At 52.1% G+C, this 27,741-nt stretch overlaps 1 protein-coding gene across 6 annotated transcripts in view; it reads left to right on the top strand.

Moving 5' to 3' along the window:
- The window catches only part of SYNE3 (spectrin repeat containing nuclear envelope family member 3), a 99,134-nt gene that overhangs the window by 54,764 nt on the left and 16,629 nt on the right, over positions 1 to 27,741 (top strand). For 5 of the 6 annotated variants that reach the window (XM_081227851.1, XM_081227849.1, XM_081227850.1 and 2 more), the window contains 13 exons: positions 4,621 to 4,782; positions 7,424 to 7,771; positions 10,173 to 10,309; positions 11,721 to 11,895; positions 15,331 to 15,513; positions 16,452 to 16,595; positions 17,471 to 17,605; positions 21,007 to 21,168; positions 21,304 to 21,476; positions 21,923 to 22,052; positions 23,564 to 23,725; positions 25,617 to 25,766; positions 26,757 to 26,795. In XM_081227851.1, the coding sequence (XP_081083977.1) occupies positions 4,621 to 4,782; positions 7,424 to 7,771; positions 10,173 to 10,309; positions 11,721 to 11,895; positions 15,331 to 15,513; positions 16,452 to 16,595; positions 17,471 to 17,605; positions 21,007 to 21,168; positions 21,304 to 21,476; positions 21,923 to 22,052; positions 23,564 to 23,725; positions 25,617 to 25,766; positions 26,757 to 26,795 (2,100 nt within the window). The remainder of the gene's footprint in view (positions 1 to 4,620; positions 4,783 to 7,423; positions 7,772 to 10,172; positions 10,310 to 11,720; positions 11,896 to 15,330; positions 15,514 to 16,451; positions 16,596 to 17,470; positions 17,606 to 21,006; positions 21,169 to 21,303; positions 21,477 to 21,922; positions 22,053 to 23,563; positions 23,726 to 25,616; positions 25,767 to 26,756; positions 26,796 to 27,741) is intronic. The other variant, XM_081227848.1, reaches the window with a different exon arrangement.

The raw sequence follows: 27,741 nt of genomic DNA, 5'->3' as shown, positions 1-27,741 counted from the left end.
ACGCGCAGGCTCAGCAGCCATGGCTTACGGGCCTAGCCGCTCCGCGGCATGTGGGATCTTCCCGGACCGGGGCACGAACCCGTGTCCCCTGCATTGGCAGGCGGACTCTCAACCACTGTGCCACCAGGGAAGCCCAAGGGGCAAACTTTTATATCACCCTTAGCAAGGGTCCTCATTAGTAAAATAGGATATAGCTTCCCCAACATCAGCCTCCCGGGGCATACCCCATACTGGGCCTTCCAGCCCCAGATGAAAGGAAGACACTCTGGCTCCACCCTAAGCAGGGTGAGGGATACTGCATGTCCAGTAGCCCTCAGAGATTCTTGGTGGCCCGGATGCCTCCTGGTCAACTGCTCTGTACATTTGATGAAGGTCTCACCTTGCACTAAAGTCAGACGAGAAAGCCACCCTGAGGCAGGCAACTGAAATCCTCCCACCCCAGTGAGAGTAGGAGAGCCCTGCAGAGATCCCTAGAGGTCCAGGCCTATTCTCAGGGTGGGAAGGGTCCCTGGGATATTGTCTTAGTCTGCTTGGGTGGACAGAACAGCATACCATAGACTTGGTGGCTTAAAAAACAGGAATTTGTTTCTCACAGTTCTGGAGGCTGGGAAGTTCGAACTCTAGGTAATCAGCAGATTTGATTCCTGGTGAGGAGCCTCTCCTTGGCTTGAAGATGGTGGCCTTCTTGCTGTGTGTTCACACGGTGGAGAGGGAGGGTCAGCAAGCTCTCTGGTGTCTGTTCTTATAGGGGCACTCATCCCATCGTGAGGGCCCCACCCTCATGACCTCATATAACCCTGATCACCTCCCAAAGGCCCCGCCTCCAAACACCATCACATTGAGGGTTAGGGCTTCATCGTGTGAATTTGGGGAGGATGCATCTCAGGCCATAGGAGATACGGTATGTATTAATATCTCAACTTTCACCAAGGAGAGCCCATTTCATTATTTCTCGTGCTGGTTAACAAGCCACTACTTTTGCCTCTCAAAATCCAGTTTCGACTTCCAAGATGTTAATTAGCAAGGCCTCTGGTGTTGACAGGAACAGGACCACAGAAGCACAGCGGGGGTCACCTCTGGACTGTATCCTTCGTGACCACCCCCTGAAGGGAGATTCTTGATCAGGAGAAGTGGCCAAGCCCGGGAATGAGCAATGGCACAGCCAGCAGAAAGCAATTGAAAGTCAAGAATAGACAAAGCAGGCTGGTGGCCAGTAGGCAGGGCCTGCTTGTTTACTTCGCCTGATGGTTTTTAATCCAGTGATTCTGTTTTCTGAAGGGTCAGGCAGATAGTAGCATCCTCCTCCTCCCTGCTTCCCTCTGTGGCTGTGTTTGTTTGGCATCTCGGCCAGGAATCAGAGCCCTTCCTGCAGCCCTTTGCAGAGGCACAAATCCACGCCCGCCCTTGTTAATTTGGTTGGGTTTTGACATTCCTGCCAGCTCTGCCCACACAGATGGTTTGATTGTTTGGTGTAAAGAGAGGAGGTGGAACCCTCTCCCATTTGTCACCCACATTCCTCCGACGTGCCCTGCCCGGCCATGCCTGAATTGTGTTCTGTGATCTCGTTATGCCTGGCACAGAGCGCGGCTGGGTGCCTGCCCTGCTCGGCCGCGTTCCTCTCCTAGCACGCCTGCTCACCATCACAGAGGCTTTTATTTACTCTGGATTTCCCCCAGTGCCAGCACCTCATTCTTCACACGCGCAGAGCCGCCGCCAGCTGGCACTTTTATTGGAGAGTTTGCCTCACTACAGCCTTCATCACCATCAGTGTCAACCAGGGGCCCAGCCCCTATTCTCTGCTTAGTATTCTTTTTTTTTTTTTTGCGGTACGCGGGCCTCTCACTGCTGTGGCCTCTCCCGTGGCGGAGCACAGGCTCCGGACGCGCAGGCTCAGCGGCCATGGCTCACGGGCCCAGCCGCTCCGCGGCATATTCTTGACCCACTTTGTTTCATAAATGAATCTTCTCGTGGATGGAGGAAGCTCGGGGAGGATTCTGGTGGATGCAAATAATCCTGCGGGGACGGGAAGCCAGCAAGGGAAACGTGAAGGGGATGGTCACTGTGCCTTGGTCCACTTTCTGAATTCAAGCAGCCCCGTGTTTCCCATCTGTCAAGTGCTGATGTTGAAGCTCTGAGCCTCACTCCCATAAGTGAGAGGATTCTCAGCTCTTCACTGAAGGACTTGATCTTGTGCCTTGGTTCCCCTGTCTCTGAAATGGGGATATTTTCTCCTACTTGGCATGGGTGTTGCAAAGGTTTAAATGAATTAGTGTTTCTAGGTTTGGTGAGGGGCTTCTCCATGGGAGGGGAAGGCACATACAAAGAGCCAGGGAGGTTTTTCGAATCCACGTGTCCGTCTACCCTTCCTAGTTGAGAATTGTTGGCTTAGCCTCGTAGAAGGTCAGGACCCTCCTGAACATGGCCTGGCTCCATGGCTGAGAGCTGAGGTCAGCAAACCACTGCCCATAGGTTCAATCCAGCCCAATTCCTGACTTTTTTATGACCTGTAAACCAAAAATAGTTTTTATATTTTTCAATGGTTGGGGGAAAATTAAAAGCAGAATATTTCATGACATGTGAAAATGATAGGAAATTCGAATTTCAGTGTCCATGATTCATTTGATTGGAATACAACAATTCTTTATGTGTTTGCCTGTGGCTGCAACTTGTGTGCTACAATGTAAGTAGCACACAAGTGGTTGAGAAGTTGCAGCGGAAACCACATGGCAGGCAAAGCCCAGAATATCTACCATCAGTGAGAAAGAGAGATTCTGCCACCTCCTGGGCCTGAGCAGTGGTTTGGGAGTCTGAACTTGGCGTTTAAATCTTGTCTGCAAGAGTTATGTTACCTCCCAACACCCATTTGGATACTTGCATAATGGGACAGTTTTGGGATCCTTGTGAAGATATTAAATACGATAATGCTGGTCTATTTCCAGGTACATAGTAGGTGCTTACTAAATGAAGGTCCCCTGGTTCCTTTTCCTTGGCTCTCCTCGGAGAGACCCCTCCACCGGCACACACCCCGCACTTAATTACTTCTGGCCACTCAGGAAGCACTTAGTCTCAGAGCCTGCCCTGAGCGGGACCAGGGAGATGAAATTAACCCCCGTGTCCTTAGGGAGCGCTTGGTCCCCGTCAGATGACAATTCTGTAGACAAGGCTGGGGGAGGGCCACAGCCTGGGACAGTGGGCAAAGCTTCAGAGCAGGTGGGGCCTGGAGATGAGCATTGCCACGTGGGCACCCCTCACTTGGTTGGGTGTGACAAGAGCAGAGGGACACAGGTGACAATAAACAATGTCTCAGAGTTCTCAAGCTCTTACTAGCTGCCCGGGGCTCTTCTGGGGTTGTGCGAGCCCTGACTCATTTAATGCCACGCCACCCTGATGAGGCAGTTACTGTTATCAGCCACACCATACGGACTGGTGAATTACAAGCTCGAGGGGGGCCAGGGTCAGGCCCAGGCAGTGGGCTCCCAAGCCCAGGGTCTTGACCGCTGGTCTGCAGAGATGCATCGTGGGGCCCTGCCCTTGACCACCAGGCTACAATGCTTGGACCTGGGCCTGGGGGCAGTGGGGAGCCGTGGAGGGGTTTAAAGAGATGGTGCTGTAATCAGGGGTGTGTTTTGAAAATCAGAATCTCTAGGCACACAGTAGGTCTTATAGCAGGGACACTGTTATGTCCCCAAATGTCACCCACCCTCAGGACCCCATCTTGCCCCTGTGTGGTTAGAGCTTCAGTGGGATTGTCTGAAAATAGAGGCAATTCCAACACATGCAGGCAAATCACCATACTCAGGGGGAAATGGGGGGCAGCCTGCTGTTTACCGTCGTACCCCGTGGACATAGTCGCAATGGAGCAGAGATGCGTTGGCCCAGCCTTGCCTCCCAGGTTGGAATCTTGGTGCTTTCCTAGCCAGGTGACCTTGGGCAAGTCATTTCACTTTCCGTGCCTTGGTTTCCCCATCTATCAGACTGGGATAATAATGGTACCACCGGGCTTCCCTGGTGGCGCCGTGGCTGAGAGTCTGCCTGCCGATGTAGGGGACGCGGGTTCGTGCCCTGGTCTGGGAAGATCCCACATGCCGCGGAGCGGCTGGGCCCGTGAACCATGGCCGCTGAGCCTGCGCGTCCGGAGCCTGTGCTCCGCAATGGGAGAGGTCACAGCAGTGAGAGGCCCACGTACCGCAAAAAAATAATAATAATAATAATGGTACCACCTTATGGGGGCAGTCAGGAGCGTTCAGTGAGATGATCTTGTACACAAAGTCCTTAGGGCAGTGCCGGCACCTTGGTAAGTGCTCAAATGGTAGTGTTATGTAGTTGTTACCACGGCCCCATCTTGAGTGCCATTCCTAGGACGTGGCAGGAAAAAAAGCCCACTGTGTGGCTGACAGGCCCAGTGCTGACATGTTTTGGTCTCCAAAACCAAGAATTTCTTGGCTGATTGCCGATAAGGTCGAGAAGAATGTCTGGGATCTTTGTGTCCAGCGAAAGGGCTGAGGGTCAGTTGCATCCCAAACTCCCCCCCCACACACACACACTCAGGCCTGGGAGGCCAGGGGAGGGCAGCCTGGGCTGGGGACCTTTATGGCCGGTGACTCTCCTCCCCTCCCACAGAACAGGGTGGACCTGCTGGAGCACGTGACCCAGGAGCATGAGCATTTCCAGGTGAGCGTGGACGAGTTCCAGCTGTGGCTGAAGGCCGTGGTGGAGCGGGTGCATGGCTGCATGGGGCGCAAGTGCCAGCTGAGCACCAAGGACCGTCTCTCGGCGCTGCAGGTAACCCCGGCAAGTCTCTGCCCGAGCGGGGAGGGAGCGCTCATGGCTGGTGGGTCTCTGTTAGAGTTTATTTAATAGGATGGGGCTGGGGGGTCCCAGGAGATACACACATCCCTGTACACAGACCCTACCAGAGGAGAAGCATGGGATGTGGTGTAGATCCCATGCTTGGGGCCTCGGCTGCTTTATGGACATCTCTGAGCCAGCAGGGCATTTGGAGACCCAAGGCCACAGCAGCATGGTCTACACCAGCTGGGCTCAAATGGGGGACATTGTCCATGTCTGGAGACATTTTGGGTTGTCACAACTGGGAGTAGAGGTACTCCTGGCATCTGGTGGAAGGAGGCCAGAGACGCTGCTAAACATCCTACAGTGCACAGGACAGCCCCCGACAACAAAGCATTATCTGACCTCACATGTCAATGTGTGAAGGTCAGGAACCCTGATGTAAGCATCAAACCTGCAGCGGGGAGAAGCTGGGTCCACTCTGGGCTTCCTGACTTGCTGTGATCTTGAACGAGCTTCCGACTCCCTCTGTAAAGTGAGTGGGTAGATTATCTTCAATAATTCAAGGACCGCTTTATAATTTTTGATACAGCGATACAGCATCTATACCATTTATTTAATATTTGTATTTAAATTGACTCTCTTTTGAAAAAACCAATGAACAGTGACCACAAAATATCTTCTATGACGTGTACAGTTTCCCCACTATCTGAAAATAGTGTTCCTATGAAACTGTTCATGAGCCGAAATGGTGTAAAGCAGAGAAGTGGGACTTCCCTGGCGGTCCAGTGGTTAAGGTTCTGTGCTGCCACTACACGGGGGGCGGGTTCGATCCCTGGTTGGGGAACTAAGATCCCACATGCCGCGCAGCACGGCCAAAAAATTAAAAAGAAAAACAAACAAACAGAAAACAAGCGGAGAAGTAATTACCTTTTCTTGCAAAAGCTAAAATCCTCTTTGGATCTCTTTCAGGTAGCGAAAACAGGTACTAATGTAGGTCTTTTGTAAAAGCAAAGTGATATAAATTGAACTTTTGAAAAGTGTGGGTATCTGTAAAAGAATGTTCACAGCAACCTTATTCATAACAGCCCTAAACTGAAAACAACTCAGATTTTTATCAGCAGAGTATTGGATAAACACATCATAGACTAGAATATATGTACAAAGGCATATTAGTCAATAAAAAGGAATGAAGTTCTGATATACCTGACAGCATAGAAGAATCTAAAAAACATTATGCTGAGTGAAAGAAGCCAGTTTCAAAAAATAACATAGTCTATGATTTCAAATAGATGAAGTTCTAGAATCTTCTGGGATGTTAGAAATGCTATATTTTGATAACAGTGTGGACTGCATGGGCATATATATTTCTCAAAACTCTTTGAACAGTAACACTTAAGATCTATATATAGATTTTCTCAACTTACAGTAGGGCTATGTCCCGATAAACCCATCGTAAGTTGAAAATATCATAAGTCGAAAGTGCATTTAATACACCTAACCTACCAAACATCATAGCTTAGTCCAGCCTACCTTAAGTGTGCTCAGAATCACCTTCCATTAGCCTAAAATCATCTAAAACAAAGCCTGTTTTATAATAAAGTGTTGAATACCGCATTTAATTTATTGAATACCATAGTGAAAGTGAAAACCATGTTGGTTTACACTCTCTGCCACAGCCCAGCATCGCGAGAGAGCATCGTGCTGCATATCACTAGTCTGGAAAAAGTTCAGAATTCAAAATGCAGGGCTTTCCTGGTGGCGCAGTGGTTGCTAGTCCGCCTGCTGATGCAGGGGACACGGGTTCGTGCCCCAGTCCGGGAAGATCCCACATGCCGTGGAGCGGCTGGGCCCGTGAGCCATGGCTGCTGGGCCTGCGCGTCCGGAGCCTGTGCTCCGCAACAGGAGAGGTCACAGCAGTGAGAGGCCCGCGTACCGCAAAAAAAAAAAAAAAAAAATGCAAAATGCAAAGCACAGTTTCTACTGAATGCATATTGATCTCATACCATCGTAGAAAAAATCGTAAGTCGAACCATTTTAAGTCAAGGACAGTCTGTATTGTACTCCATGTAAGTTGCACTTCACTAAAAAAGTGAAAAAAATATTTTGAAGGTATTTTAAATAAAACAGACAAAAGTGTTTATAAAAAATTTTTTTTTAATATTAGAAGGCAATGAACACTGAATTAAAAAGAAACTTTATGGCATTGTCATAAATGGAATACCAATACTCATTCATAATTAGCAGATAACCATACAAATAGATGTAATGAGGCCAAATGGCATCGTTAGGTTCTATTTGCTCCATACTTTTGCCAGCTGAAGGCTTCAAGCCTGCGGCTGCCTCTGTCTCTCTTAAAAAAGCAAGATTAACAAATGTCAGAGAGTGTTAAAGACAGAGAAGTACCCAATGGAGACTTTCCCCTTCACTTAATCAAATGGCTTATAAATGACATGGTAAAGGAATTACATTCTGAATGTTATAAAGGCAGACAGTCCACCCCTTGGAAAGGTGCCTTGGCTCTAGCCTGGGAATAGGAATTACCGTTTGGCATGATGTTCCCAGCGGTCCTGAAAAATGCAACACATGTTTTCTTTTTCCCTCGTGTTTCTCTCCCACCGCCTCCCTGCTTTAGGACATCGCCAGTGACTTTCCCAGGGCTGAGGAGTCTTTGAAGAGGCTGGAGGAGCAGGCCGGGGGGGTCATCCACAACACCTCCCCTTTGGGCGCAGAGAAGATCACCAAAGAACTGGAGGAGATGCGGAATGTTCTGGAGAAGCTGCGTGCACTCTGGGAGGAGGAGGAGGGGCGGCTGCAGGGCCTGCTCTGGTCCAGGGGAGCCTATGAGCAACAGAGGAGGCAGCTGGAGGCTGAGCTGGCAGAGTTCAGGAAGGGCCTTCAGAGGTTAGCGGAGGAGGACCTGGAACCCGCGGCCAAAGCAGGGACCCAGGACGAGCTGGTGGCCCGCTGGAGACTCTACTCGGTAAGCAGTGTTTGGCAAAGCCATGGCCCAGTCCGGGTGCCATGTGTGCCTCGGGGCATCCTCTGTGTAGTGGGAGGATCACACTGAGTCTCAAGCACACTGGCTCTGGTTTTCCTGGATTTTTGATAATCTCAGTTCCCCGAGCATAGTAGACAAATTGGTTATTTGTACCCATTTTCTGGGTGAGGAAACTGAGGCCTGGAGCGATTTCCCCCCCCCAACATCCCCAGCATCACATGATGAGTTGGTGGGTAAATAAGAGGTGGATCGGCTCCAAGTTTGCCATTCCCTTGCCTGATGGTAGGATGTGGGGAGCACTTTCTGAGCACAGAACAGGGAGTGTTAGGTCAGAGGCAAGGCTCTCAGTGTAGAGAAGATGAGGAACAAGCATAACCAAGGCTCTTAGGAGACCCAGCAGATGATTCCCATCCTGGGGAGCGTGGGGGCATTCCAACCCAGACACGGTGTCCAGTCGGAGCACCCTCCCCCTTCCCCATCCATGTGCACACTCACGAGAGGTTTGACTTGAGGACAGAGAGATTTTTCAAATAAGGATTCACACCCTTCTGCAGTCCTTTATTTATTATATTAACTCCAAGGGCTAGCCTGTCAATTCCGTTAGGGGAAATATCTAAAAGGAAAGCCCCTGGGCCCTACCTCCACTCCAGGTTGTTCTGTTTTTTCCCCTCTTCCTTCTAATGTTTGCTCATACGCAGAAATATGTGTGTGTAGGTGGAAACAAAGCATCCATGCTCTTTAGCATCACTCAGCCTTGTAGGAGACCAGGTGCACTGCAGTGCTCACCTTTGTACACAGGGAGTTGTTTCCCTTGTCGGATTGTCTGCCTTGGCACAGGGTAGGGGTGGTGTGGTGCAGTGGGGAAGGGCGGGGGCTTTCGGATCAGGCTGCCTGGGTTCGAGTCTTGGTTCCTCTCCTTGCCGACTGGCTGGCTTTGGGAGAATTACTTTTTTTTGGTTTTTTTTGGCCACGCCGCTCGGCTCGCAGGATCCTAGTTCCCCCAACCACGGATTGAACCCCGGCCCTCGTTGGTGAAAGCGCGGAGTCCTAACCACTGGACCGCCAGGGAATTCCCGGGGAGAATTGGTTTAATCTCAGTTAAATGTGACATGGACGTGATGATAATAAGACCTCTGCCTTCCACATTCCTTATGAACGTGTGAAAACAAAAGTGCTTAGGACAGCACCTGCCAAGAGCATCGGGACTCAGGGAACATATGGCTCTTACCAGGAGTTCTAGGTGAGGGCCAAGGTCAAAGCAAGCACACTGGCAGGGGTGGGGTGTGGGGAGGGTAAGGCCTGGAAAGCCCTGCCAACACCCCCCTGTCCCGACAGCCACCCGGCCATGCCCGGCTATGCTTCAGGGAGCCTTTCCCGAGGCAGGATGCTGACCACATCCCTACAGGCGCTGCCTGTCCCACCCGATTCAAGTGTCAATTATGACCAAGATATGACGAACCGGAAATCAATGAAGGGGAATTTCAGAACTTGTTCGAAGATTTCTGTTCTTACACTAGCGTTTATGTAGTGAGAAGTGCTCCCGCTCTGTACTCGGTGCCTTGTCAAGTGGGGGTGGCCCCGTTTTACCACCGAGGGACCGGGACCGATCCAAGCCTGCGCAGCTGGGAAGGGCTGGAGGTGGGTTTCCAGGCCAGCCTGTGTCCTGCCAGAGCCCGTGCGCTTTTCACTCCCCCACCCTGCCTCCTACTGAGCATGGGACCAAGCCAGAGTCAAGGTCAAGATCAAACTGCACATTTCCCAGGATAGCAGGAAAAGGCCGCATCCGAAGTACCTGAACGTGGTTGAGTGGAGTGGTCGGGCATGCTGGGTGGAAATATCCTCGTGCCGACAACAGTAACGGGATTCACAGAGCATCTTTAGGGCACTGTTTCCTTCAGTGCTGAAGGGGCAGGTTAAGGGCCAGAGGGCCCGGCTCCAATGTCAGGTCCACTGTTTCCCCCTCTGCAAGTGTCAGAAAACTCCTGGCCAGAGTTTCCTTGTGTATAAAACGGGGACACGGAGAATTACTGTCTAGGGCCATGGCGAGGCTTCAATGAATGGGACCACAGGGCACTCAGCACGTCATCGCTGTTCCCTAAGTATCAGTTATTTGTATGATTAGGTGCTAGTCCATGGCAAGGCTGTGAGGTAGGTGATGATAAAGAGAAAAACCTGCCCATCAAGAGCAAACGTGTTTGGGGTCACGGAGCGGGAAAGCAAGGGAGCGCAGGGGCTGAGCTCTCGGGGCCCCTGCCCCTCCCCTGGGGGACCGTGTTCCCCCAGGCTGGCCCACCCCCACAGAATATGCTCACCCCGGTGCACACACACCGCCATCCCATCTCGGAAGCTCACCCGGTCCGTCGGGTGTTGTCTGTCGCTGCAGGCCACGCGGGCGGCGCTGGCCGCGGAGGAGCCTCGGGTGGACCGGCTGCAGGCCAGGCTGAAGGAGCTCATCGTGTTCCCTGAGGACCCGCAGCCCCTCGCGGACAGTGTGGTCGCTGCCATCCAGGAGCACCAGAGGTACCGGGTGGGCCGAGGGCGGGCCTGGACCCCATGCTCAGGGCCTCTGCCCATCTGACACCAGCTGGAGGGGGGGCTTGCACCCTCTTGCTGCCTGGTGACAAACAGTTCTTGCTCTTATCAACGACTGGCCATTATAGGGTCTCACTGGGCTCAGGTACTGACCCCTTTTCGAAGTATTTTCCATTCTGCTTCCAGAAAGAGGGCCTGAACTTTGCTTTTTTTCCGTGCTATGTGGCCTCTTTGCTTATTTCCATCATGTCTCCTTATGCAGCTTCGCATGGGGGATGGGTTCCCTATGTAATGGTCCAAGGGGAGGGCTTTTCACTAGGCCAGCATTGTGCCCTGCTTGCTGACGGCAGTGCTGATGTAAGCACTGGGCGTGACTTCAGACCAGCCCCTACCTCCCTCTCCGCCCATGGGTTCGGGCATGGCTAGGTCTCCAGCTTCTTAGCCCAGCAAAGACCAGCAGGTCAAATATCCACCCTGTGTGGAACTGGGCACAGTGTAAATTCAGAATCGGTACCTATTTTTACTACATGAGGCTCAGAGGTGTTTGGAACACAGCCCAACTGTCCCCGTCCCTGTAGCACTTCTCATCCTCCTGCCTCTGATGCAGGGTTTTCCTCGAGAAGGAACTCAGGGGCCTCCTGCCTTGCCAGGGGACTCTCACCCCACGGTGTGCACAGGCCCTACATGTGTACATCCAGAACAAGGGCCTGGATCCTCCACAAGATGCTGAGGTGGTGGTGAGGCTGAATCTCCTGTGCATAAAGCGGGCCGTGGGACAGGGTGGCCGAGGTCTCCCTCTCCTTCGTTGCTCTTGTGGAGGTGGCAGGTGCTGGTTATCTATGACTGGGTGCTAGACATTATACCTGTACATATATATATATGTATTTTTTGGAAATGTAGTTGATTTACAACGTTTTGTTAGTTTCAGGTGTATAGCAGAGTGATGTGGTTATACATATATATCGATTCTTTTTCAGATTCTTTTCCATTATAGGTGATTACGAGTTATGGAATATAGTTCCCTGTGCTATACAATGGACAGTATATTGGAAAATTTATTTATATCCTACTCAAGAAAGTAGTTTGTTTTGCTTCCGCGAGGTGCCTGGGGGCAGGCAGTACCAGCCTGGGGGCTCCATAATTCCTCTTCCAGGCTTGACTCTTTCCCTGGTCCAGAAGCTAGGCTGCAAGTCTATTCGAGGACTGGTTTCCCTCCAGTGCCCTTTTATCTGGACAGCATAGGCCTCAGGGTCCCGTGGACAGCCCAGCAGTCTGTAGAAGAGGAGAGTGCCCACCCTGGGAGCAGCACAAGCCGGGCGCTCTGGGTTCTGGGCAGAGGCCTTGCTCTGGTACTGACCCGCTCTCTCCTCTCTCGGTTCCCCCTCCACGGTGCTCACAGCATGAAGGCCAAGAGCAGCAGGCTGCGCAACGCTGCGGGCGTGGACCTGTGGCGGCATTTCCAGCGGCCTCTGCAGGAGCTGCATCTGTGGAGGGCTCTGGCCCAGAGGATCGTGGATGTCACCGCCAGCCTGCCAGACCTGCCCTCCGTCCACACCTTCCTGCCGCAGATTGAGGTCTGCATGGCTCTGTCGGGAGGGCTGATGGGTGCAGCTGGGGGAGGCCACCAGCCAAGCATAGCATTTTAGCCGCCCCCGCAGGGACAGGCGTGTCTCTGAGTCCTCCAGATGTCTGGGTGGAGCCCACTGTACCCTGTCTGGTGAGTTCTAAGTGCACAGGAAATGTCAACACTTGTAGTTATCAGCGACAAAAGTCACCCTCAGTTCTTGGGAAGAAGGTGAAGCCTGGTGCCTGGTGTAGCTCCAGGACTCTGCACCGATCTCCGCTCAGCCCTTCTCTTTAGGGCCCTGCTGCAGGCAGTCCTCTGGTGGAAGCCTGAGCAGTGCTGAGAAAGAGCAGGATGTCAGGCCATTACCTTTACTGTGTGTCAATTGGGATGCATGTGACAGGTGACAGGAAACCTGATCAGTGGTGGCTTAAAACACAGAGACAGGACTTGCCTGGTGGCACAGTGGTTAAGAATCCACCTGCCAAAGCAGGGGACACGGGTTCGAGCCCTGGTCCAGGAAGATCCCACATGCCGTGGAGCAACTAAGCCCGTGAGCCACAACTACTGAGCCCGCGTGCCACAACTGCTGAGCCCACGTGCCTAGAGCCCGTGCTCTGCAATAAGAGAGGCCACCGCAATGAGAAACCCATGCACCACAACGAAGAGTAGCCCCTGCTCACCGCAACTAGAGAAAGCCCGTGAGCAGCAACGAAGACCCAATGCAGCCAAAAAAAATTAAATAGTTAATTAAATAAATAAACAAACAAACAAACACGGAGACTTTCAGGTCATCCCAGAGCTGGCTTGATAGCTCAGCAGTATCTTCCAGGACCCAAGCTCTTTCCAGCTCTAAACCACGTCTGCCTTCATGGCCCCAAGGTGGATGCCCCCATTGCAAGTGTGCATCCTCACTGTGTATTTGAGCTCATGCTGTATAGTTGTATATTCAGATATTTTCAGTTGACACATATGAACTTTTTCTCAGCAGCCTTTAAAATGGTTCAATAAAGCCATCACTTTAAATGGCTGCAGAATATTCCATTTGGAGGCATGTCATTTTTTTTTAACGTTTCCGCACTTCGATTGTTTAGGTTCTTTCCAATTTTCATTGCCATAATTAACATATGTTGATTATCTATGTACATGGATTTTTGTTTCCATTTCTACCATTCTCCTCATTTTACTGATGAGGGACTGGGGCCAGGGAGAAGTTAGGGAGCTTGTTCAAGGTCAGGCTGCTCCAGAGAGCAGAGCTGGGGCCAGAATGGTGGGTTCTAGACTCTTGTCTAATGTTCTTATCCCTGTCTTCACTCTGGCTCTTGAAAATAGGTTTGCGAGGCATTCAGAACACTTATGATCATCTGACTGTTGAGAAAAACAAATGTCCCAGAGGGGAAGCCACTTGCTCGATGTGACACAGCCATTAAGTGACAGAGCTGGCTTTGACCCAGACCTGTCTAACTTTCCCCACTGCGTCACAACTATATTTCATCCTGTCCTTCCCACTAAGGCAGAAAGCAAACCGGGACCTCCTTGAAGCAGGAGAGAGGTTCTGTCTTTCTAGAGTGTGACCCAAGACTCCCAGTGTGGGAATTTCACAGAGCAGTGGGTTGGAACACGTGGGGCCAGGACTTTGGTTTATTCACGTTTGGACTCTGTTTGCTGGCTGGGAGTATGTCTTTCATCACTCCTACCGGCCCACCTGGGCGGGATGGATTTCACAGGCCAGGGCTCAAGCTGCCAAGCTCTCTCTTTTCTTGACTCAGCTCCTGCATCTAGCCTCAGAGCAGCCTGTGGATCTGCAAAGCTCCAGCCAAAAGCTGGGCGTGGCTGGTGTATTAGTTCCCTGGGGCTGCTGTAACAAAGCACCAAAAACTGGCGGCTTAAAACAACAGAAATTCATTCTCTCAAAGTTCTGGAAGCTGGAAGTCCAAAGTCAAGGTGTCAGGAGGGCCTTGCTCTTTCCAGTGGCTCTAGGGGAGAATCCTCCTTTGCCTCTTCTAGCTTCTGGTATTTGCTGGCAGTCGCTGGTGTTCACTGCCTTGTAGGTCCATCACTCTGATCTCCGTGTCTGTCATCACGTGGCTATCTTCTCCCCATGGGTCTTCTTTTTTTTTTTTTCCACCATATCTTTTTTGAAGGACACAATTCAACACATAACAGTTGGTTAAATAATAATGGCTGAGAAGATCTGTCTTTTATCATGTGTTCACTGTGGGTCCTGCAGTATGTTAAATGCTTTTTAGGCATTTAAGCCCCACGGCAGCCCCGTGAACTAGGGTGTGACTACCCCTAATTTACCGATGAGGAAACCGAGGCTTGGAATGGCCCAAGTTCTCCCAGTTAGTATGGAATCCAAACTCATGATTGCAACTCCCCAGCCTGAATTCTTAACCCTCATGATATTGTGTCTGAGTGGGGTGGAAAGGGGGTGAAGGTGCCTTCCTACGGCTAGAGGCTTGACCTCTGTGTGGCTAATTGCAAACCACACACCTGGGCTGGGGTCCTAGTCCTGCCTCTCCCAGCCCCGTGCCCGGCTCAGCATCTCTGTAACATCATCAGATTCAAATGGACTCTGGCCAGCTGAAGACCAAACCCCTGGCCTCCAGGGCCCCTGCGCCCTCAGTTAGAGAAGCAAGAAGTATTTGTCCCCAACAGCTTGTTGATCAGCAGGAACCTGAAGCGGGGAACAGGCTTTGGGGGCAGGAAGAGTGCATGTAGGCTGGGAATGTGGTCAGGGGAGGCTTCCTGGAGGAGGTGGGGCCTGGGCTGTGCAGAGTTCAGGCTGCCTGCTTAGGAGCCGGCTGCCCATTACACAGGGCTTCTGAGTCCCCTTTTCCTCCCCTCTCTGCCCAGTGAGTTCCCACACATCACGACTTCACTCAGGTGCCACCTCCTCTGGGAAGCCTTCCAGAATTTCCTCTGATCATGATCCCATAGGCCCTTAGCCCCTTCGAAGGGTCCCATACACCAACTGGGGGATGGCCCACTGCTGTCGGTGATAGAGGATCACTGAGTAGAGGATCGGGCTGGTTAGTTTGGGGTTCGGCTGCAGTGTGGACGGTCGATTTCGGGGGGCGGCTGGGAGGCAGCAGGCGGTCAGGAGCTTCTGGGGTTCAGGTGAGCAAGGCTGAGGGTGCACCACAGTCAGTGATGGGGGATGGAGAGGGGACGGATCTCCGGGACACGTAGGAGGTAGAATTCTCGCTCAGGCTTTGGTAATAAGATGGATGTGGAGGTGAGAGAGGAATCAGATTGACCCTGACATTCAGGGCCTCCTACCGCCTTCCTGCCAGCCCATTTCTCCTTACGTTCGCTGCTTCCTTGGAAACCAGCACCAAGGCCCAGCCTCCTGAGCAGGCGCAGCCAGAACAGGCACGCTCCTGGCCCCGTCTCCAGCTTCATCCTGCCCTGCAGTTCACGGAGGCCCTGTCTCCCTTAGGTGGCCCTGGCGGAAAGCTCCCACCTGAAGGAGGAGCTGACGATGCTGCAGCTGAAGAAAGACCTGCTGGGCGGCATCTTTGGCCAGGAGAGAGCCACGGCCCTGCTGGAGCAGGTGGCAACTTCCGTGAGGGACAGAGACTTACTGCACAACCGCCTTCTGCAAAGGAAGAGCAAACTGCAGGTGAGCCCCGCTGGCGGCCCTCAGCCATCGACCCAGCCCTCCAGGAAGGGTAGCCCTGCATCCTGACCCCAGCTCTGCCTCTGGCCACCACGTGGCCCTGGACATATCGCTTTGTCCCCCACGACCTCAGGCCCCTCATCTATCATCTGGGTAGGATTATGGCGCGATCCTTCTCACCTGTCGGCCTCCCACCTCTGCCCCCAAATTCCCTTCTTCACTGATCAAGTCGAACTGTCTTCTGCAGAGAGCTGGGGACTGTCAGATAAGAAGACGCAGAGAAAAACACTTGTAAACTTTAAACCACTGGAGAGCTGGGAGCTAGTATTATTAGGGACACTTCTAAACGGCCACACGAAATCAGAGACATAACATGGGATGTTGTGGCCAGTTTCTTTTAGGCAACAAATGTTTGCTGAGCATCTAATAATGATGATGATGAAAGAGATGGTCTCTGGGGCACTGACCAGGGGCCTGGCACCTGCTAAGAGCATTACATCCCTGGTCTGATCTAATCCACGGAGCAAACATTTAGCAAACATCTGAGGGTTTGCGGGGCAAGTGGTCTCTGTTGCAGCTTCTCAACTCTGCTGCTGTAGCATGAAAGCAGCTGTAAATGAATGGGTGTGGCTGTGTTCCAATAAAACTTTATTTACAAACACAGGCCCCTGGTGGGACTTGGGGTATGTGGTAGGGGATGTAGTTTGCCAGCCCCTGTTCTAGAGGCAGACAACTGTTAGGTGAGGACACTAAGGTCCTCAAGGAGGAGAGTCAAACACCCTCAAGGGCTCCAGGAAGGCTTCCTGGAGGGGGCGGCACCTGAGTGAGTACAAGCCAGCCAGAAGGCTGGAGATAGAGCAGCTAGTCTGTGAGTGTCAGGTTGTACCACAGGGAGCCTGAGAAGAAAGCTGATTGGTGTGCTGCCTGTTCTGTCTCCGCAGAGCTCACTCGCTCAACACAAAGATTTCGGAGCGGCTTTTGATCCCCTGCAGAGAAGGCTCTCAGATCTCCAAATCAGGGTCCAGGCTGAGAATGGGCTTCAGCGGGACCTTCCTGGGAAACAGGCCCAGCTTTCGAGGTTGCAGGTAAGAGGTCTGTCGGGCCTGAGTCACCTCTACTCAGGTACTCAGCTGTGCCTAGAAGCAGCCCCCTGCAGTAACAGTAACCAGCAAAGCAGCAACCAGCCCGAGCCAGATATTTAGACCCTCCCTTGAGAACTGACCTTTCATCTCAAATGAATCTCTGCTGATATACCCGATGGTTCCTGGCCTCAGCAAGGCCTTTAGCACCTCCAAATGGCTGATTCTTGAGCCTAACAAAATGATAGGCTGTCCTTTTGCTTACTCCATGGCTCCAATGTCTAACATGAATATTTACTTTTAAAGTTGCTTCACTAAGTGTTCCTAATAAGTCCAGAGGCCTTCAGTTAAATAAATGATTTGGGGATTAAGAATAAATGTTTGAAAACACATGGACTGTACGTAGGCTGATCATGAATAATTGTTGGCTACGTAAGGAGCTTGCTGGTTTTTAAAATGCTCATGAAACAACAATTATCTTTTTAAAACCCAGGCACAGCTCACACATAACTGGGAGTGTTCTTTGGAAGGTATTAAAAATGATGCATTTGGGGCTTTAAAACTAAAGCTGAGATGTGATTTTTCCTATTAAGAGGTGGTCATCAAGTATGAGTCCAGACCTGAGTTTGTCCCCCAGAGATGCCTTCTGGTCTTTAGCAGTTTATTTTCATGGTGTCTCAGAATATTTTCATCTCATTTTTAAAATTCTCACCAGTCCTGAGAGTGGGCCTGTCAGACAGCCATATGGTGCAGCGGATGGAGAGGGGGAGACCCACGGTCCCGGGACCCTCCCGGTCTCTCCCACTCGGAGCCCCCGCCCTGATCAGCCTCCACGAGGAGAAGCAGAAAGCGCACTCCACTCATTCCTTCCTCTCCTGCAGGGGCTACAGGAGGAGGGGCTGGACCTGGGGGTGCAGGTGGAGGCCATGAGGCCTCTCGTCCAGGGGAACTCCCACCACCAGCACAGAATGGACCAGCTCTCCTCTGACCACCAGACCCTGCACAGGTCTCTGGAGGTAAGGGGCCAGCGGAGGGTCTGTGCTGTGACAGAGACGTCTGACGCTCCTGGGGACTTTCTCCCTCTTTTCTTCCTTCGCTCCTTTTCTTTCTCCCTTCCTTTCTTCCCCTCCTCATTCATTCAGGGGCACCTCAATTACTGAGCACCTCCTGTATGCCAGGCAGTGTTCTGGGCTCTAAGGATTGAAGCAGCACGAGCAGGACAGCCAAGGCCCCTGCTCTCCTGGGTTTAAGTTCTGGTGGGTAGATGGACACCGGAGTCAGCAAAGCACGGACCAGGCTGCACACACGCAGCAGTCCCCGTCACGTTTGCTGCGGTAACGCCAGGTTGAAAGGTGGGTCCTGGTGGCCGTAAGCCCCGTATGCAGTGCCCTCTAGTGGCCACCTGGATCTTGCTGGGGTCCGCGCAGGATCGATGCCCCTTTGGTCGTGGGACAGCCAATAGGTGTGGGTAGTGGGATGGCTCCTTCAAAACTGGCCTGAGGACAAGTTGAAATGCAGGCTCCAGCCCCACCCTGACACTGATTTAAATGACGTCCTGGATCTGCATTTGTAAAAAGTGCCCCAGGCGTGCAAAGCCAGCTGTCTGGCAGCCACAGCTCAAGAACGCTAGTCTAAGGCAGGGCTCTCCACCCTTCCGGACCCTGCATGCCCTATGTTAATAACAAATATTCCTGACATCTTTGCAACCCTGGAATTCATAGAGTTATGTGCACAATTTTAAAATTTAATATAAGGCTTTTTCTATTATCAAAAAGAAATAAAAGGAGAGTAATTATAACAAAATAATGCCTTCCGGAGCCTGTGCTCCGCGATGGGAGAGGCCACAACAGTGAGAGGCCCGCGTACTGCAAAAAATAATAATAATAATAATAGATAATGCCTTATAATAACCTATAATGGAAAAGAATCTGAAAAAGAATATATATATATATACATATATATGTACATATAACTGAATCACTTTGCTGTACACCTGAAACGTTGTAAATCAACTATACTTCAATTTAAAAAGAAATAAAATTTATTTTTAAATAAACCACTGGTGGCGCAGTGGTTAAGAATCCACCTGCCAACGCAGGGGACACGGGTTTGAGCCGTGGTCAGGGAAGATCCCACATGCTGTGGAGCAACTAAGCCCGTGTGCCACAACTACTGAGCCTGCGCTCTAGAGCCCGTGAGCCACAGCTACTGAGCCTGCGCTCTAGAGCCCGTGTGCCACAGCTACTGAACCCACGTGCCACAACTACTGAAGCCCACACACGTAGAGCCCGTGCTCCATGATAAGAGAAGCCACCACAGTGAGAAGCCCGTGCACTGCAACAGAGCAGCCCCTGCTCGCCACAACTAGAGAAAGCCCACGCACAGCAACAAAGACCCAGCGCAGCCAAAAATAAATAAATAAATACATTAAAAGAAAAAAAAAAGCCCATGTCATACAGTAACCTTTTAGGAAAATAAAATAAAATAAAATAATGCCTTTTGATGAAGTAGGTGCTCCAAAAAGGCCACACCAAAGACATCGGAGGTGGTCAGACCGCACTCGCTCTACTCAACAGCTACAAATGCCTCTAGTGATGAGAGTACTGGAGTAAGACTCTAAGCTCGGGTCACGATAAACAGGTTTTTCATCTTTGTGGACATAAGTAGGACATGAGAAAACCTTGCGAGGTGTGGAGTAGTTCTGCATTGTTGGTCTTAATGGAGGCATAAGGTCTGGATGAATGCATTTAATTCCATTTAATAAATTAACAGCATGTGATCTCAAGGTTGGGGCCGGGAAAGTAGAGAAATAGGTAGGAATCACTGTCCTCGCTCTTCAGGGATCTGCAGAGCCCACAGAAGCAGCAGACATCAGCTTTCATGCCTACATCCAAATGATGAGCTAATGGATTGTCATAATAATTAGAAGAAGTATTAGCTGAGCATCACAAGGCTTGCAAAATGGTGATATTCCATTTCTCTCATACTTCTTTCTTTATTGTTTAAATGCTTCTTCAAAGAAGTATTGCCCTTCTTTTATTATTTTGGTGCTCGGTGCTTTTTAAGTCTAGTAAGTTCTAATAAGTTCTTCCCCCATAGCCCAGGAGATCTTCCTGTCCCCCTGGGGGGCACATACCCCACTGAGCAAGGGGGTTGGCTATTGAAGGCATTGCGTCTGACGTTGGTGCACAGGGGACAGGAGGAGACGGTGGTAGTGACAGTGCAGGGAAGTCCCCAGCTTCTAGTGGCAGCCAGTGGTGTCAGCCAGTGTCTGGAATGCAGGAAGGCAGGCCCTACAGTGGCCCAGCAAAGAATCACAAGGACCTAAACTGAGAATCACAGCAAGAGAGGGGACCACAGACCCTGGGGTCTGACTAGCCTGTGGTGGGCTGAGAGGGAGGGGCTTCGAGGGTCTCAGGCTGGGTGACCAGGAGGACAGAGAATGGTTACTCTGCTGGATACAGCCCCCACCTTTTGTGGAGACAGAGATGAACAAGGTCCCAGAGAGCTGAGCCATGACTGACTCAGGAGAGGGGAAACAAAGCAAGACCATTTTAAAGACTTTTTATCGAAGTATAATCATACAGAAAAGTGAACATCTAATTATGCAGCTTAATGCATTTGTAAAAACAAAAAATCTGCGTTACCAGCACCCAGATCACAGCACAGGACAATACCTGTCCTCGTGCCCCCTCCAGTTGCTGGCTGACACCTGCGAGTAACCCTGACCTTCGACTTGGCATGGCATCGACTGGGTTTGCCTGATTTTATACGTTACTTCAAATGAGTCAGACAGCATATTTCATTTTGTTTCTGGCTTCTAGGTCTCCACATGATGGCTGTAAATCCATCCATAATGTTGCACTAGATTGTTGTGTAGATTGTTCATTCTGGCTGCGGCGGAGGTGAAATAGTCCATCCTGTGAACGTACCTCAATGCATTTGTCCATCTACCATTGACAGGCACTTGGGTAGTTTCCAGTCTGGGGCTCTCACAAGTAACAGCACACACGTGCCTTTTGGTGAAGCTATGTTCACATCTGATGGGTTACATGCAGGAATGAAACAGTTGGGTCATAGGGATGCCTGTGTTGGGTTTTAGTAGATACAGACCTACGGTCTTCCTAAGTGGTTGCACCCGTTTATGCCTAAACCCGTGACGGACGCGAGCTCCCATCGCCCGTACCCTCACCCAGACCTGGTACTTTCCATAAAAGTAGGACAGGCTTATAGGCACTTTAAACCAGCGTTGGTCTTTCTGGGGTAAATTCCTTGCTCTGTGCAGAAGAGAAGACCAACCCCTCATGTTCTTGGCTGGATGGGGAGCCCTGGGGGCCATCCTCCCCTGGGGCTCAGGCAGGGCTGAGGGTCCTGCAGGGTGAGGTCTCAGCCTGGGTCCCCCGGGGCTGTGCTGCAGGACCTTGTGGACACGTGCCGGCAGAGCGTGCGGGAACATTGCACCTTCAGCCACGAGGTTCTGGAGCTGCGACAGTGGATCTCCGTGCTCACGCAGAAGCTGGAGGCCCACCGCGTGGACACGGGCCCGTGGGATGCCCAGTCCCGAGAGGTCGATGTCGAGGTAAGAGGTCTCTCCCCACAGAGAGATTCTGTCCCCTGCATCCCAAAAAAGCAGGTTTGGGGGGCCAATGCTCTCATACTGGGGAGCAGAGACCCCCTCCCCATTACCTTACTCGTGTGTGTGTGTGTCCTTCAGAAGCTGCTGGACGAATTCCCGGGGAAGGAGGCCCAGCTGCCCCTGATTGAAGCGCGCGGCCGGCTGGTGATGGAGAAGTCTTCTCCGGAGGGGGCTGCTGCGGTCCAGAAGGAGCTGCAGGAGCTGGTGGCGTCTTGGGGGGCCCTGAGGCTGCTGGGGGAAAGCCTGCTGAGGTGAGAGGGCTCCCGGCTCTGCGCCAGGTCTCGGGCAGCCCCCTTCCCAGCCAGGGAGAGCTCAGCCACACTCCTAGAAAAGATGGCTGGGGTCTGCGTGCCAGGCGTGGTGCCAGCTGCCTCCGGGCATCTCGAGGCAATTCTAAGTAGAGACACTAAGAGCGAGGAAACGCCTCAGCTTGGGAATTAGCCTCCTGCCCCTCCTGCTTGGGCCTCACCTGCATCGATGGGTATATGCACCTTGATGACAGTAACGTGAGTCTCTAGCAGGAAACTGGAGATGCAGGTGCCCTGGGGAGGTTCTGACAAACCCGAAGGACAGGCGTGGCCTTGTGAGGACCAGAAGTTGGCTCCCACAGCCTGGTGCCCTAATTCTGTTCCTTCTCCCGTGACCCGGGGAGTCCCCATCCCATCACCACATTGACTGGGCTGGTTTGTCTTCTCAGCCTCATCAGAAACCAGCAGCTGCAGAGGATGGAAGTGGATTTGGGGAAGAAAATGATTTTCACCAACAACATCCCAAAGACTGGGTTTCTCATCACCCCCACGGATCTTATTTTCCGACACCACCGTCAGGTGAGTCCGTCTAGTGGGGCTTCCGGGGAGGGACCAGATCCTGAGTCAATTGATGGTTGGAAGCTGTCTCCAGCAAAGTCCCTTCCCTGCCTGGGGCCATATGCTCATCTCAGGACTGGACCATGTCCCATCTCAGGTGAGCCTGCCCGGTAGTGGCACCAGAGCTCCCTGTGCCACTGGACAGAGGAATTCTGAGACCCCAGACCCAGGGGTCCCCACTAGGGAAGGTCCCAGGCATCCCTCGGGCAGACAGGCCCTCACCCCCAGAAACCCGGCTACTGCCTTTACAGGAAGAGTGTCAAGGTTGGAAGCTTTCTGCTGACCCCAGATGCAAACTGAAAGCACACAAGATGGGTATTTTTTGTGCCCTAAACTGTATTTTGTAAAAAGATCTAACCTATCTACATTGTATCATCCATCCCTTCCCTTGACTGACTTTAAAAAATGAAACCACATTGAAAAGAAATCCATTCCTTTTTCTTCAAAGACAACACGTCCATTCAGTTGTTTTCCCATTCATTCTTTCACTTCCCCATCCAGAAAGCACTTCTGACTGTTACTATGTTCTCAGGACTGTGCTTGGAGCTGAGACACAGCTGTCAATAAAACAGAGACACTTCCAACCCTCAGAGAACGTAGAATCCAGTACAGAGCTTTTCAGATTGTCATGTGCCGCCAGATCGTGTTAAAAGGCAGATTCTGATTCAGCAGGTCTGGGCTGGGGCCCGTCACTCTGCATTTCTACAAGCTCCCAGGAGATGCTTAGGCTGCTGGGCCTCGGAGCACATTTTGCAGAGCAAGGAAATGGGAACCACAAGGCAATAGAGTAAGGGTTTACAGAACACGCGTTTCTCAGAGGCAGAGGGGCCAGGCGCTATGGCAGCCTGTTGCAGAGTGATGTGACCTGCGGTAGCGAAGCCCTCCTGGGAGAAAGGAAATGTCGGGGGATCCTCATGGCTGAGTGGGAGTCAAGGAGAGGAGTGGAGGGGGTGCATCCCACGCAGAGGAGGCCACGTGTGCAAAGACCGAGGGAGAAAGCACCGGTGCCAGGGGCCGAGACGTCTGTTGGCTCTGGCTCAGATAAAGGGGCAGGTGGCACGGTCTGCAGAGCCAGGCAGAGCCGGAACCTGAGGCTCTCAGGCCACGTCAAGGAGTGAGAGGCCACTAAAGTGTATAAGTGAGGCTCAGCTGAGTGGCTTGCATTTTAGATAGATCACTCCGGCCGCATAGCCTGGGGGGGGACAAAAGTGGCGGAAGGTGACCACTGTTATAGACCTCCTGGTAAGGGATGATGCTGGCTGTCTCCAGGAGACCAGGGAGGTGACAGTGAGGAATGTCCTTGGCCCCTAAACATGGCCACATTGAGTAGAGATGCATTCCTCATCCCCCCCGCCAGGTGTCTCTTATCACCCTTTGGGCATCCTCAGCTCCACCCCTCTGCTCAGATGGAATCCCCAGGACATGTGGCTAGTGGACTGTTTTCAGAAACTCTGATGTGTGCCTCCCCGCAGACAAATGTGCTTCAGGAGGAGGAAGGCAGCTGTGAAGATTTCTCCCAGCTCCTGAGGAACTTGGAGCACCGGTTGCAGGTGGATAATTCCAAGTTGGTTAGAATCATCGCCATGAGAACTGCCACCACCAAGGACCTGAGGACCAGAGAAACAAAACTACAGGTTTGTTCCCAAGGAAAGGCCCTGTTTCCGAAGGATTTGCCCCTAGAGATGTGCTTGTCGCCAGGGAGTTCTAAAAACAGGAGCACATACATAGCTCTTGAGCTCTTCTGGCTTGTGTATAAATAATAGGTTTAGGGATTCCCTGGTGGCGCAGTGGTTGCGAGTCCGCCTGCCGATGCAGGGGACACGGGTTCGTGCCCCGGTCCGGGCGGATCCCACATGCGGCGGAGCGGCTAGGCTCGTGAGCTGTGGCCGCAGAGCCTGTGCATCCGGCGCCTGTGCTCCGCAACGGGAGAGGCCACAACAGTGAGAGGCCCGCGTACGGCAAAAAAAAAAAAAATAGGTTTAAAACTTTTTTGCCTCAGGGCTTCCCTGGTAGCACAGTAGTTAAGAATCTGTCTGCCAATGCAGGGGACAAGGGTTCGATCCCTGGTCCAGGAAGATCCCACAGGCCACAGAGCAACTAAGCCCGTGCGCCACATCTACTGAGCCTGCGCTCTAGAGCCCGCGAGCCACAACTACTGAAGCCCGCGTGCCTAGAGCCCGTGCTCTGCAACAAGAGAAGCCACCGCAATGAGAAACCTGTGTGTAGCAATGAAGACCCAACGCAGCCAAAAATACATAGATAAATTTGTAAAAGAAAAAAGAGAAGAAGAAAACTTTTTTTTTTTTTTTTTTTGCGGTACGTGGGCCTCTCACTGTTGTGGCCTCTCCCTCTGCGGAGCACAGGCTCCAGATGCGCAGGCTCAGCAACCATGGCTCACAGGCCCAGCCGCTCCACGGCATGTGGGATCTTCCCGGACCCGGGCACGAACCCGTGTCCCCTGCATCGGCAGGCGGACTCCCAACCACTGCGCCACCAGGGAAGCCCAAGAAAACTTTTTTGCTTCAAATATTTTAGGAGAACCATCCATTCATTCATCTATTCATTCAACCTACTGCTGTGGTCCCCAACTTGGAAAATACCACCACTAATCACAATTCTTTTATCGGTTAACTCTCGCTATGTAACAAGCCATTCCCACAGTTTGTAGCTTAAGAGAACAACTGTCTATTTAATTCATGATTCTGAAGTTTGGCAATTCAGACTGAGGTCAGCTGGGCAGTGCTTCTGATCTTGGCTGGGTGCCCTTATTTGTAGACCAGCAGGGTGGCTGTCCTCTGGAGTTTGGTGGGCTATTCGAGATGATCATGAGGTGCACCACACATCTCTTATCCTGCTGCAGGGCAGCCTGGGCTTCCCAGAACACAGGCAGGGTCTGAGAGAGCGAGTGGGGGCATGCAAGGCCTTTTCAGGCCTAGGCTGGAAACTGGCACAACATCCTTTCCCCTGCATTCTGTTGGACAAAGAAAGTCACAAGGCCAGCTCAGATTCAAAGGGAGAGAAAATAGACTCCATCTCTTGATGGGAAATATTGCAAAGTCATATTTCAAAAGGCGTGGATATGGCAGGGGGCTGGAGGCATAATCCATCTACCACAAATCTTTCTCCGTCTCCCACATCGAATTAGTCGCCAAGCCCTTCTTGATTCCACCCCCTGGGTTTTTGTTGTTTGTTTCCTCACTACCACTGTCTTAATCTAGGCATTTATCATTTTTGACCTTGACTCTGACAATAGCCTCCAAGCTGGCCTCCCTCCTTCCTGTTGGGTCCCCATCTCAGTAGTGGCTCATTCTGTAGCCAGAGTGACCGTTCAGAATCCTAAATATGACCTTGTCTTCCCCCAGGGAAAACATTTCAGTGTAGAGTTCAACCTCCCGAGTTTATCACGCAGGGCCTTATTCTGTTGGCTGCCTCTTAAGTGAAATCTGAATGGCTTCTCCTTACCAACCAGGTGGGACCTCCTCAGCCATTTGGAAGGCACACATGACCCTGTCTTTCTCCCTCTAGGAGCTGGAGGCTCGGGTGCCAGAAGGTCAGCATCTCTTTGAAAACCTCCTTCGTCTCAGGCCAGCAAGGGGGTCCTCAGATAAGCTGGAGGATCTGCGCTACCGGTGGATGCTCTACAAGTCCAAACTAAAGGACTCCAGCCACCTGCTTGTAGGTGCTAAGGATGCACAGGTCCCAGGCCCTGGGGAGACATAGCTGGGCCCGCATCCACTCTGCCCCATGCCTCCACAGACCAGGCTGAGGGGACCACTCAGAGAGAGGAGACGGAGACTCATGGGTCCTAGGTGCTTGACTTGCAGTTTGTCATTTGGCCCTCCTGCCACCCAGTGAGGCTGGAGCTCCCATAACAACAGCTTTGCTACTTACCAACCTGAAACCGTTACGTGCATCGTCCCATTCAGGGCTTACAGCAGCCGGAGGAATTGCATCTCCAGCCTTCAGAGTGGGGCTGAGACTCTGAACCGTTAAAAAACTCACCCAAGTTCACATGGCTAGGAAGGGGCAAAGCCAGCACCAAACGCACCCTGGTGTTGGAGGCATGACAGCGGGAACGCTGGAGTCCCCCTCCTCCACTAACCTGCTCTGTGACCCTGAGGAAGCACCTTCCCCCTAGGCGCCCCCAGGTCTCACACAAAACAATAACAATAGCTAAACTCATAACAGCCTTTATTGAATGCTATGTCCTTACGGCCTTATAATGGAGGTACCGTTATTATTCCCTGACAACTGATAGGGAAACTGAGGCACGGAGGTTAACCCAAGGACAGGGTGGCTGGCCTCCTGGAGCCCTTTAGGCCCTCAGGCCCCAGACTCCAAGCTTTGGGGGCTGCAGCTTTTCTGGCCCTGAAACAGCCATGTCGGCCACTAGGTGTCACCCCAGCCCCAGCCAGGTCAGCATGCCCGTGGCCTTGGCTCAGGGCTTCCCAGACAGGATCCCACCTGGGCCCCATGCGCGTTAAAAAGCTCATTAACTTGAATCACCTGCTGGTTCAGCCTGTCCAGATGACCAGAAGTTTTAAAGAAACACTCCCCTGACAAAATGAATATTCCATTACAGGCTCTGCTGGGATTTAAGCTTCACTCACTTAACTTCGTTTTTTTTTTTTTTTTCCCTTTTCCTCTCCTTACCTAAAATACCAGATGCAGAGTTCTCCAGGGGAGCCGACTGGATTCCAAAAGGTACGGTGTCCGCCATCTGCTCCACACAGCTAGAGGGCAGGGCGTTTGGAGGGTTGCTGGGCCTGTGACGCCGGACCCCTGGGCTTTCTGGAAGGTTCCATGAGGTCTGAGGGACGTTTCTGGGGAATCGGCTGTGGGCTGCACTGTGCTGGGCCCCGGGGGTCCTTGCTCTCAGGGATGCACAGCGTGTCCTCAGCTGTGACGGGACACGGGGACGAGTGAGCAAGGACACTGCTGTGACCGCAGTCGTTAAACTGGGACGGTCCCAGGAGACCTGGACCATTCCCGGTCACTGGACCTCGCGGCCACCTGAGTAGTAGACGGGCATCCGGGAGGGACAAAGGGGGAAGGGGTGAAGCGCTCAGAGCCCCTCCCGCGGGGCTTGCAAGCCAAAGCAACGACAGTAACGGCAGGAATCATAGTCATGATGAGGAATAAGAATTATTACTCTAGGTGCTACGTGTTGACCGTCCAGTGTGTGCCAGGTTCTGTGCCAAATCGCGGTGAGGGCGTTTCACTTAACTGTCCCCTAGACACCCAGCAGGCATCGTTACCGCCATGTTAAGCATAAGGCAAACAAGGAAAGGCAAGATCGGAGTGACGCGTCCAGTCAAGGCGCACGGCTCCTGAGTGGCCTCTGGCCTCTGCCTCCTAAGCCTACACGTAACCATCCACGCTGGGCCTTGGAGAAAGCGTCCCTGGGGGCTGGAGGCTCTCCCCACTTCTGGAAAAGTCCAGTGTAAATTGGTGTCCCCAGTGCCACCTTTTCTGAGAGCACGCTTGTTGTCCTGACAAGCGCTGGCTCATGACGTGAGCCTACACAGCACACTCTGCTCCAAAGAGCCCCGGGGCCACGAGATCTCTCGGGCCCTGCAGTCTGTGTTCCCAGGGGCTCTGTCTACCTGGACTTCTTGGTCTCCAGCTGGTGTTCATGTCTCCATCTGTG

This window comes from Mesoplodon bidens (genome assembly GCF_964165515.1).
Source record: "Mesoplodon bidens genome assembly, chromosome: 3".
Classification (NCBI taxonomy): domain Eukaryota; kingdom Metazoa; phylum Chordata; class Mammalia; order Artiodactyla; family Ziphiidae; genus Mesoplodon; species Mesoplodon bidens.
The sequence above is the reverse complement of the archived record's forward strand: the minus strand, read 5'-3'. Positions and strand labels throughout refer to the sequence as shown.